We start from the raw sequence: 12,427 nt of genomic DNA on the forward strand, positions 1-12,427 counted from the left end.
CAAGTGCGAAATGCCACGTGCAAACATGTGCAAAGTGCAAAGTGCTACGTGCAAACACGTGCAAAGTGCAAAGTGCCACGTGCAAAGTGGTACGTGGCACTTTGCACGTGTGTGCACGTGGCACTTTGCACGTGTTTGCACTTTGCACGTGTTTGCACATGTTTGCACTTTGCATGTGTTTGCACTTTGCACGTGGCACTTTGCACGTGGCACTTTGCACGTGTTTGCATGTGGCACTTTACAGTTTGCACGTGTTTGCAGGTGGCACTTTGCACTTTGCACGTGTTTGCACTTTGCACGTGGCACTTTGCACGTGTTTGCACTTTGCATGTGGCACTTGGCACTTTGCACGTGTTTGCACTTTGCATGTGGCACTTAGCACTTTGCACATGGCACTTTGCACTTTGCATGTGGCACTTTGCACATGGCACTTTGCACTTTGCACGTGGCACTTTGCACGTGTTTGCACGTGGCACTTTGCACGTGTTCGCACTTTGCACGTTGCACTTTGCACGTGTTTGCACATGTTTGCACGTGGCACTTTGCACGTGTTTGCACTTTGCATGTGGCACTTTGCACTTTGCATGTGTCACTTTGCACGTGTTTGCATGTGGCACTTTGCACGTGTTTGCACTTTGCACATGGTACTTTGCACTTTGCACGTGTTTGCACTTTGCATGAGTTTGCACTTTGCACATGGCACTTTGCATGTGGCACGTGGCACTTTGCATGTGGCACGTGGCACTTTGCATGTGGCACTTTGCACGTGGCACTTTGCACGTGTTTGCACTTTGCACTTTGCATGTGTTTTCACGTGCTTGCACTTTGCACGTGTTTGCACGTGTTTGCAGTTTGCACTTTGCACGTGTTTGCGTGTGTTTGCACGTGGCACTTTGCACGTGTTTGCACGTGGCACTTTGCACGTGTTTGCACATGGCAGGCAGCAGCTGGCCTGGTGTGTGCACAGCACACACACAGACACATAGCAGCTGCAGCACTGCAGCACACACTCTAAATGTCACATTATGACATCAATCAAGCTAACGAACGATTTAACTATAGTGTAGTGATAGTGAAGGGGTTAATCACTGAACAGCTTATCACTGTGTACAGCCCTTGGCCCAGCAGCACACACTTTAACTGTCACATTGTGAAGAATAGCGGAGCCGCCGCCGCCACGCAGGGCAGCATGGCGGCGGCCTCCGCTTCTCAGCCGGCGGTTTCCGAATCCCATACGGAGCCGCCGGCACAGAGCAGGGCAGTCACCGCCGCGGCTGAGTGTATGGCGGCAGGCCCCGCTACTCAGCCGGCGGACTTCCGTGGGCGGGCGTGCGCTGACCGGGGACCTGGCCTCTCTGAGATTCAGAGGCAGAGGGTCATGCGCACGCGCGCGAGGCGGCAGGATACTTATTCCTTGAGAAGACGGGTCAGCTGATCCGGCGATCAGCTGACCTCAGCCAGCCAATCACATGCTGACTTCAGGTCCAGCCCCCTGGGCGGGCTCTTGGAACTGGGCTTCTGCATTTAAGCCCACAGATGCCATTTGGTCACTGTCTGCTGTCGTGAATACTTAGGTGTAAATGCTCAGACCTTAGCTCAGTTCCCAGGTGTTGATATCAAGGACATCACACCTCAGCTAGGATTGTATTGCATATTTATCTGTGTCTTGACTTTGGCTATCCCTGACAACTCTCTCCTCTTCTCGATTTTGTACCTTTGCCTATCTGATTCTTAGTTGCCGACCTTGCCTGTTTAACGGACTCTGAATCAGCCTTCTGTTCTTGTACTGCTACCGTCTCTCTGTTGCCAAACCTCTGCCTGTCTGACCTTTCTCTTTTCCCCAGTGGAACGTCTCCCACTGGTGGGATATCTCTGAGGCTTGCCTCTCCGAGACGCCTGCCCTAGCAGACGATTACTGCCAGGGGCTGAGATCCCAATCTTCACCGGGGCCGAGGATCTCACACACGGGGTTCCCATTCAGAGGTAACCACACCTCTGAGGAATCACCGTGTGGTGGATATTTCCACAGTCTTGTATATTGTACATTGTTGATTGTCATCAGTGGTGCTCGGATACCCCCCAATCACGGATCCGCATGCGGCCGTGATTATTGGAGCCACATCCGTGTCAACCCGTGATCGCATCCCGTATTTTTTTCCTCAACCGGCTCGACCCGTCTTTACCCGTCTTTAGTATTGTAGAAATCCGCAATGTCGTGTCGTGAGCAGTCGTAACCCATAATGTTCCATGCGTATCGTCATGCCGCCATGCGTAGAAATATACGTGTTGAATAGCTGAGACTGCGCATGCGCAAGCGTATCAGCAGGCAATGCGGACATAAAAATCCGCATGTATGTACGTGTCGTATGGTTCAATGCGTATCAGTGGGTACCCGTACTCACTAACTGCGCATGCGCATGCGTACCAGTAGGCAATGCGGACATAAAAATCTGCATGTAGTCTCCCCTCCTGTGATTGGTTGCTCTAGCCTGCGTCAGGGGCCTCTGATTGGCCCAGTGACATGTAATGGGTAAAATCCGCATCACGGCCGAATCAAGGCCATGATTACGGGTCGTGAACCGCCTTTTTGTATGCATGCCGTGATCCGTATTTGACGCGATGTCGTGATCCATGCGGATCACGGCATCCGGATCACGGCCTTCGTGATGCGGAAAAATGGCCGTGAATCACACGTACCCGTGATCACGACCATTCGTGAGAGCACCACTGATTGTCATTCTTTTGCTACGGTATCCAGAGGTTAGTTGCACTTGCATTATTGGTGATTCTGCAGATCACTAATAATCAGATTCTCTCTGTTTACTAACACCAATCTTTACACACACTATGAGACATCAATCAAGCTAATTAACGATTTAACTATAGAGTAGTGATAGTAGTGAAGGGATAAGGCTGTGGTCTTGAAGTGGATAATAATTACTTTTATATCCTTACTAGCTGATGACCCGGCGTTACCCGGGAATGTATTTGGCTGGTGTCGCCCACTTTTCTAACCCTAACACACAAACATTGAATGGCCAAGTTTATGAGCTTTGGCATCAATAATTTGAATATCCCCATAGAAATTAAACAAATTAGATTACCTGTTTGTGACTCCGCCCCTCTCCAGCATTTGAACCCCAGGCACCCATTGAGTAACTGTAGCAGGTTCGAGGCATCTTCTATTAAAATTGGCAGCAATTTAAATATTCTCCTTAAAAATCAATAGGTGAATTTTGATTGGCCATTATAGGCTCCACCCACTTCCCTGAATATTAATCCCAGCCACCCAATGACCATCTGGGCAAAGTTTGAGAACCCTGCCATTAACGGTGTAAGAAGGCCTGCAGTTTATATTTTCCCAGTGAAATTTGTATTTGGCTCTGCCCGATTTTTGTAACCTGGACAATGACCAAGTTTGTGAGCTTTCAGGTCCTTGGCTTTAATAAAAACAAATCTGATTGGCTGTTTGTGGCTCCGCCCCCTTTTCTGAATTTGAACCCCTGTGACCCAATGACCAACTGTACCAGGTTTGATGCTTGTGCCATTAACAGTGCAAGAATGGCAGCAATTTTAATATTATACTTGAAAATCAACAGGTGAATATTGATTGGAATTTCTTGGCTACACCCACTTTTCTGAATATTCATCCCAGTCACCCAGTAACTAACTGTACAAAGTTTGAGAACCCTGCCATTAATAGTGAAGAAGGGCTGCAGTTTACATTTTCCCAGGGAAATCTGCTTTTGACTCCACCTAGTGTTTGTAACCTTGACACACAGTCACTCAATGACCAAGTTAGGGAGCTTTTGGGTTCCTGACATCAAAATTGTGAATGGAAGCAGTCTATTCAGCAAATAAATCTGATTGGCTGTTTGTGGCTCCGCCCCTTTAGTGAATTCGAACCCCAGTCACTTAATTACTGACTGTAGCAGGTTGGAGGCCTCTGCCATTAACAATGTTAGAATGGCAGCAGTTTTAATAGTACCCATGAAAATCAATAGGTGCATTTTGATTGGCTGTTGTAGGCTCCACTTACTTTTTTGAACATTAATCCCATTCACCCAGTGACCAACTGTGTCAAGTTTGAGAACCCTGCCATTAACAGTTTAAGAATGACTGCAGTTTATATTTTCCCATGTAAAAAGTTAGTTGTTTTTTGCTCCACCCACTGTTTCTAACCTTGACATACAGTCACTCAAAGACCAATTTTATGAGCTTTGGGGTCCTTGGCATTAATAAGTTGCATTTTTCCATTGAAATTAAACAAATATGATTGGCTGTTTGTAGCCCGCACCCTTTTAAGAATTGAAACCCCAGTCTCCTATTGACTGACTGTACCGAATTTGAGACATTTGCATGTTTTCAAAACTATGATCAAACTTGGGAAAGTCTTAGCAAAACTACAAGAGAGATATGTGGTAACATTTTAACCCTGATAAGTTATAGAATGGAGTTTAGAGAGTTTTAGGGTTGAGGCCCATGTCTTCTCTATTCTTTTTAATCACAAACTGAATCAAAAGCAATTAAATGTTCGCATATTCTGTACCAAAATAAGACTTGTAAAATTTTTGACTTGGAAAACAAAGTGACAGAATATAAGAGAAAAAACACGTATTGTTACCTTAGGAACTTGGCTTTTTAAATATGTATGCCATGAGGGTATATTACTATTATTTTTTCTAATAAGGTCTTATAATCATATATAGTGTACAATGAGAGAGCAAAAACCACAAAACAGAAAAAAAGACACCTTTATTTCCAAATACAATATTGTCACCATACATTGTGCTAGGAATATAATCTAAATGTTGTAATAACTAGGATGGATGAGCAAATAAAATGTGTGGGTTTAACTTATACTTAGCACTGTTTATTGTAAAGCTATATTGTATGTAAATGGAGAAATAGTGTGTTTTTTCTATTTTTTATCTTAATTTCCCTTTAAAATGCATAGGAAATAAGGTGATTACTAAACAAAATGTTCACACATTAAAAGCCTAATTTGTCCTGAAAAAAAAACAATATATAGATAATTTAGGTGTGATTAGTAGTAATAAAGTTATTGACGAATGAAGGGGAGCAGTGCTGATATGGGAAAATTGCTCTCGTCCTGAAGTGGTTAAAGTGTTTAAAAAAAATGTGAGAGGAGAACTCACTTTTGGGATACATTGTAAAGTAGTCAGTGTGTAAGCAGGGCCGGCCTTTGACCTGAGCGACCGGTGCGATCGCTCAGGGCGCCGGCTTCCAGGGGGCGCTCCTGTCCCCTGGCCGAATGTTTTAATATGGATGCTCCCGCTCCGCCCCCTGGTGCCGCTGCTGGGGGTGATGGGGGCAAACATGTCCGTGCGCCGTGATGGAGGGGGGAGCCGCAGCGCGGGGAGGGCAGCCCGACCTCTCCCTCCCTTCCTCTCCGGGCTGCCCTCTGTGCTCCCCCCTCCGATGCAGACTGCAGCAGAGATAACTCACCTCCCTGGTTCCGATCGCCGGCGCCTCTCACTTGCAGTTGCCGCTGGTCTACTCTCTTCTACATAGTTACTGATGCACACTAAACTTCCTGCTTAACAGGAAGTTTAGTGTGCATCAGTAACTATGTAGAAGAGAGCAGACCAGCGGCAACTGCAAGTGAGAGGCGCCGGCAATCGGAACCAGGGAGGTGAGTTATCTCTGCTGCAGTCTGCATCGGAGGGGGGAGCACAGAGGGCAGCCCTGGGAGAGGAAGGGAGGGAGAGGTCGGGCTGCCCTCCCCGCGCTGCGGCTCCGACCTCCAATATGAGGGGGGGCGGGCACCTACCTACCTATCTACCTACCTTATACTGGGGGCAGCTACCTATCTAACCTATACTGGGGGGCAGCTACCTATCTAACCTATCCTGGGGGGCACCTACCTAATCTAACCTATACTGGGGGGGCAGCTACCTAATCTAACCTATACTGGGGGGAAGCTACCTATCTCACCTATCCTGGGGGATACCTACCTAATCTAACCTATACTGGGGGGCAGCTACCTATCTAACCTATACTGGGGGCGGCTACCTATCTAGCCAATACTGGGGGCACCTACCTATACTGGGGGGCAGCTACCTATCTAACCTATACTGGGGGCACCTACCTATCTAACCCATACTGGGGGCACCTACCTATCTAACCTATACTGGGGGCAGCTACCTATCTAACCTATACTGGGGGCAGCTACCTATCTAACCTATACTGGGGGCAGCTACCTATCTAACCTATACTGGGGGGCAGCTACCTATCTAACCTATACTGGGGGGCAGCTACCTATCTAATCTATACTGGAGCTGCTACCTATCTAACCTATCTAACCTATATTGCAGGTACCTACCTATCTAACCTGTACTGGGGGCACCTACCTATCTACCTACGCACTACTAAGCCCCCCATTAGTGTATGTGTGTGGTGCGCTCACATGTGAAGAGGATGAATGGGGGGGGGCACCAAAGTCTGGTTACGCTCAGGGCGCTGTGAAACCTAAGGCCGGCCCTGTGTGTAAGGGGTGGTTTTAGGGCAATGGTTGAATGTTTATTTACTGGGCTGCAGGCCATGACATGATGACTACAAGTTACCAGGCATCAGCTTGAAGCTGCACTCTGCCTCCACAGCTACACAAATCTCCTGTAGCCCCATCAGGTGGGAAGGTGCAGATACAAGTGGCAAAGAACGGCTGATGTGAGATGGAATGAGAAGGGTTTGTGCTGCAGAGTTTTCTGCACAAGTTCATCTTTATAGCTCTGTATCCTCCCTGCAGGGCTGCACATCCATACTGCCCAGATGTGCCAGTGTAGTCAGACCGTATAAACTATGAATTATATAGACTTATTTGTATGGAGCTCTGTGTTCCCTGCAGTGGTTTGTGTTGTTGTGACACCTTCAGGAAGCTTGCATGGCTTGAAGAAAGAAGAAGATATTGAATGTTCCGCTGAAGAGGGTCAAAAGCATGAGAGGAGCATATATGAAATACTCGCACTTCCACCATCAGTGTTTCCTCTGCAGGCAGGAGCATAACTGGGTAATATAGAGCCTATGGCAAACACTGATATCTATCTATCTATCTATCTATCTATCTATCTATCTATCTACCTATGCATCCATCCATCTATCTCTCTATCTTCTGCTGGCTTTAGAACTCTTAGTAAACAAACATTCTGCAGAGATGCACCTGACAGGATTAAAGCTGTGGCCCCCTATGATACATTTCAGAATGTTTATTTAGGGAGAGGAAAGATTTTACAATGGGCAACCACTGACTAAAGTATTTATTAATGAATATTGTAAAACAATAAACAATTTTATTCATTATTTCCAACACAGTGAAAACGGCCATTATGGATTAGCCCAGTTCCAACCTGCATATAATCTGCCCCAAATTATAATGTAAAGAGAATTATTAGCATCTCTTTAAGCACTTAAAGAGGAACTCCAGTGAAAATAATGTAGTAAAAAAAAGTGCTTCATTTTTTTACCATAATTATGTATAAATGATTTAGTCAGTGTTTGCTCATTGTAAAATCTTTCCTCTCCCAGATTCACATTCTGACATGTATTACATGGTGACATTGTTACTGTGGGCAGGTTATTTAGCTGTTTCTAGCTGCTCTGTCTGTGAGACAGCTAATAACAGCTATTTCCTGTCTCTGAACATTGTTACATTGTGGCAGTTTGCCAGCAGTACCGCGGTATTCAGAGCCTCTTGTGGGAGGGGTTTCAGCACAAAATCAGTCACACAGCGCCCCCTGATGGTCTGTTTGTGAAAATCATTGTCTTTCTCATGTAAAATGGGGTATCAGCTACTGATTGGGAAAAAGTTCAATTCTTGGTTGGAGTTTCTCTTTAAGTCTATCTGGATGGATATATCCATCCAGATAGACTGTGCAGCTCCTGCTGCCTGAGGCGCCCAATCCCGCTAGCCCCCCGATCATATATATATATATATATAGTTTCCATTCACCGATCTAAGTCCCCCGCAGAAAAAACGACGGTGTCTTATCAGAGACCGCGGCCTTTCTGCAAAAAAAAAGGTTTCCTTTTTCGTCTTCTTTCTAGTTCCTGGAAGCGTCATCGTACGCTTCCAGGACTTTTTTGACTGTAGTAAATAGTAAACTACACCCACCTACATTTTTTATTAAATAATTACATTATATAACATTTAATATTAGCTGTTTACCTCCCAAACTATATATTTTTTTTACATTATAAGCTTGTAAATAGTGATGGACGCAAATTGAAAAATTGCACCTTTATTTCTAAATAAAATATCGGCGCCATAAATTGTGATAGGGACATCATTTAAATGGTGTAATAACCGGGACAAATGGCCAAATAAAAAACATGAGTTTTAGCATGTATTAATTTCAAACTATAATGGCCAAAAACTGAGAAATAATGAATTTTTTCCATTTCTTTCTTAATCTTCCTGTTAAAACGGATTTAGAAATAAATAATTCTTAGCAAAATGTATCACCCAAAGAAAGCCTAATTAGTGGCGGAAAAAACAGGATATAGATTAATTAATTGTTATAAGTAGTGATAAAGTTATTGGCAAATGAATGGGAGGTGAAAGTTGCATGCATAAGGTGAACAACACTGTAGGCTGAAGTGGTTAAAGCCTGGCACACAGTCTAGTGATGATCAATGAGATGCAAATAATTTTCCCTTTGCATTCAAATTTCATGTAAATGTTATGCAGCTTGAACTTAGACCAATAAAAATTGACAGGTAGCTATTCTGATCCAATTTTATCCTAATTTACATAATATTGGAAGGAAAGGAGAAATTATTTGCATCTCATTGATGATCGTCCCCAGTACACACATCCAATTTTGATTGAACAATTTTACCACCTTCATGTAGCATGAGGGCCAACAGATTTTAAACACTATGAACAGATTCGCTCTCATACTACGGAGAGGTGATAAAATTGGATGTACTGTATGTACACACCCTTATACTCACTAGTAATTACCTGCACAGAGCAGGAGCCATTGCTATTCATTTTCAGCACCTGCACTAATGCAATTACTGGCAGCAAATTCCCATAACCAAAAAGGGGGCGGAGACAAATACAAATTTCACTGGAAAATTTAAACTGCAGCCATTCGTACACTGTTAATGGCAGGGTTCTCAAACTTTGCACAGTTGGTCGTTGGGTGACTAGGATTAATATTCAGAAAAGTGGGTGGAGTCTATAATAGCCAATCAAAATTCACCTATTTATTTTCAAGGGGAATATTTACATTGCTGCCATTCTTGCACTGTTAATGGCACAAGCCTCAAACCTGGTACAGTTGATCATCGGGTGACTGGGGTTCAATTTCAGAAAGGGTGGTGGAGCCACAAACAGCCAATTAGATTTGTTTCATTCCAATGCAAATTATTGATCCCAAACACCGCAAAGCTCACAAACTTGGTAACTGAGTAATTGATTAATTGTGTGTGATGGCCCATACTCACGGGCTACAAAAGTGGCCTGTCGCCAGCACACGTGAGTGTGTGCGCGACAGGCCGGCGACAGCTCGTCGCCAGGTCCCTCTGCGTACACACGCGGAAGAGGGATCAGCTGAGCGATGGAAGCTGTCGCCGACTCTCCACCCCCGCCGCCGGAAGCTCCGTGTTGTGGATAGAGGTTGCTGTCGCTAGTCCGCATACTCACGCGGACTAGCGACAGTTGCGGCGAGGTTGCGGTGGCAACTGTCGCCAGGCGATTGACCACGCCAATCGCCCGACGACAGCAGCGATGAGCGACGGTTCGGGGTGCGCGCCCGTGTTGCGCCTCATACTCACGGGCGACCTGTTGCCGCAACATGCGTGCGCCGCGTGTTGTGGCGACATTTGTAGCCTGTGAGTATGGGCCATTAGGGTTAGAAAAGTGAGCACAGCCAACGCCAGCCAAATACATAAGCGGGCAACGTGGGGTCATAAGTGGGCGGAGACAAATACAAATTTTACTGGGAAAATGTAAACAGCAGCCATTCTTACACTGTTAATTGTAGGGTTCTCAAACTTTGCACAGTTGGTTACTGGGTGACTGGGATTAATATTTAGAAAAATGGGTGGAGCCTACAAAAGCCAATCAAAATTCACATATTGGTTTTCAAAGGGAATATGTAATTGCTGCCATTCTTGCACTGTTAATGGCACAAGCCTTAAACCTGGTACAGTTGGTCATTGGGTGACTGGGGTTCAAATTCAGACAAAGGGGTTGAGCCACAAACAGCCAATATGATTTGTTTCATTTTAATGCAGGTTATTGATGCCAAAGACCGCAAAGCTCAGAAACTTGGTCATTGAGTAATTGATTAATTGTGTGTTAGGGTTAGGAAAAGTGGGCGCAGCCAACACCAGCCAAATACATAATCGGGCAATCCCGGGTCATCAGTAGGTGGAGACAAATGCAAATTTCACTGGGAAAGTGTAAACTGCAGCAATTCTTACACTGTTAATGGTAGGGTTCTCAAACTTTGCACAATTGGTCACTGGGTGACTGGGATTAATATTCAGAAAAGTGGGTGGAGCCTACAAAAGCCAATCAAAATTCACCTATTGATTTTCAAGGGGAATATGTAATTGCTACCATTCTTGCACTGTTAATGGCACAAGCCTTAAACCTGGTACAGTTGGTCATTGGGTGACTGGGGTTCAAATTCAGACAAAGGGGGGAGCCACAAACAGCCAATCAGATTTGTTTAATCTCAATGCAAATTATTGATGCCAAGGACTGCAAAGCTCACAAACTTGGTCATTGCGTAATTGTGTGTTAGGGTTAGACAAAGTAGGCGGAGCCAACACCAGCCAAATACATACCCGAACAATGTCAGCAAATCAGTGGGTGGAGAAAAATACAAATTTCGTTGCGAAAATGTAAACTGCAGCCATTTTTACACTGTTAATGAAAGGGTTCTCAAACTTTGCACAGTTGGTCACTGGGTGACTGGGATTAATATTGTGAAAAGTGGGTGGAGCCTACAAAAGCCAATCAAAATCCACCTATTGATTTTCAAGGGTAATATGTAATTGCTGCCATTCTTGCACTGTTAATCACCTGTAACTGGTACAGTTGGCCATTGGGTGATTGGGGTTCAAATTCAGAAAAGGGGTGGAGCCACATCCAATCAGATTTTTTTATTTCAATGCAAATTATTGATGCCCCAGACCGCAAAGCTCACAAACTTGGTCATTAAGTAATTGAGTAATTGTGTGTTACGGTTAGGAAAAGTGGGCAAAGCCAACACTGGCCAAATACATACCCGGGCAACGCCGAGCATCCAGCTAGTTGTAAATAAAAACAAGTGCAGTATACAGAGTCAAGCTGAAGGCTCTGTGTTTTCTCTACTAAGGTGGAATTTCCCTAAAAGTAAACCTGTGTGACATTTGGTGTATAGGGCAGTAAGCAGTGACAGATTCTCTTCTATGTGTGACATTTAGTATATAGGGCAGTAAGCAGTGACAGGTCCTCTTCTCTGCACAGGAAGCTGGCTGCCACAGAAGAGATGACCAGAATGCTCAGAACAGTCATACTGAGAGCGCAGCAATGGGACTGATGTGTGAAGTCTGGGGTCTCTGAGCTTCCTGTCGCTTTATGCTTGTGGTCAGTACTGAGTCATGTGACCCTGCAAGGAGGAAGAGCCTGACCTCAGCTGCTGGTATCTCATATACAGATAGAGAGATAGAGAAGTGATCACATCAGGTGATGTAACAGGCGTGCAGTGCTGATCAGAGGGGATATGTCACCTGGGAGTCTACAAGTCCGAGGATGGATGCCTTACATAATCTGCCTTCATGTCATCTACCTGCATGGTGAGTAATTATACAGTGCCAGCATTCCATATATGATGGTTTTTTTCTTTTCATTTGTGATTAAATGTTAACTCCTTAGTTAACCATTCCTTGTTTTTTTACACCGTACATTCCTGACAATTTTGGCACTTCAGCTGCATCACTATTGAAACACCAGTGACTTAAAGTGGATCCGAGGTGAACTTTTACACATTGCATAATTGTGTTCCTTTCCTATTGTTTATAGGGCATTCCTCAAGCCAAATACTTTTTTGTTTTAATACTCTAATTCCCTATAAATTAAAAAAGCCACGCCCACAGGTTTTCAGAGAGCCAAGGCAGTAGCAAGGGCTCATGGGAGCTCAGTCTGGGCAGGAGGAGGGGGAGGTGTTACTAGCCAGAGATTTCAGAGGCAGAGGGGAGGAGGGAGGAGCAGAGGGGATTAGGCTGATGGCTCAAGATACAGATAAGCCTGCCTCTGTGTAATGTTTACAAACAACATGGCCGCTGTCATTGTATCACGGGAATAAATAATCCTATTCTATTAAAACTGTTTGCAACTAGATTTGCTGTGTAAACCATCTAAACTTTAGATAAGATATATAGACAAGTTACTTGTTATAGTTAGTTTTTC

At 44.7% G+C, this 12,427-nt stretch overlaps 1 protein-coding gene across 1 annotated transcript in view; it reads left to right on the forward strand.

Annotated features, from left to right (window-relative positions):
* The first annotated feature begins 11,739 nt into the window (after positions 1-11,739).
* LOC137561727 (T-cell immunoglobulin and mucin domain-containing protein 4-like) overlaps positions 11,740-12,427 on the forward strand; it is a 51,562-nt gene continuing 50,874 nt past the window's right edge. The window contains exon 1 of the mRNA XM_068273066.1: positions 11,740-11,814. Within this exon, the coding sequence (XP_068129167.1) occupies positions 11,742-11,814 (73 nt within the window). The 5' untranslated portion in view covers positions 11,740-11,741. The remainder of the gene's footprint in view (positions 11,815-12,427) is intronic.

This window comes from Hyperolius riggenbachi, chromosome 3 (assembly GCF_040937935.1).
Source record: "Hyperolius riggenbachi isolate aHypRig1 chromosome 3, aHypRig1.pri, whole genome shotgun sequence".
Classification (NCBI taxonomy): Eukaryota; Metazoa; Chordata; class Amphibia; order Anura; family Hyperoliidae; genus Hyperolius; species Hyperolius riggenbachi.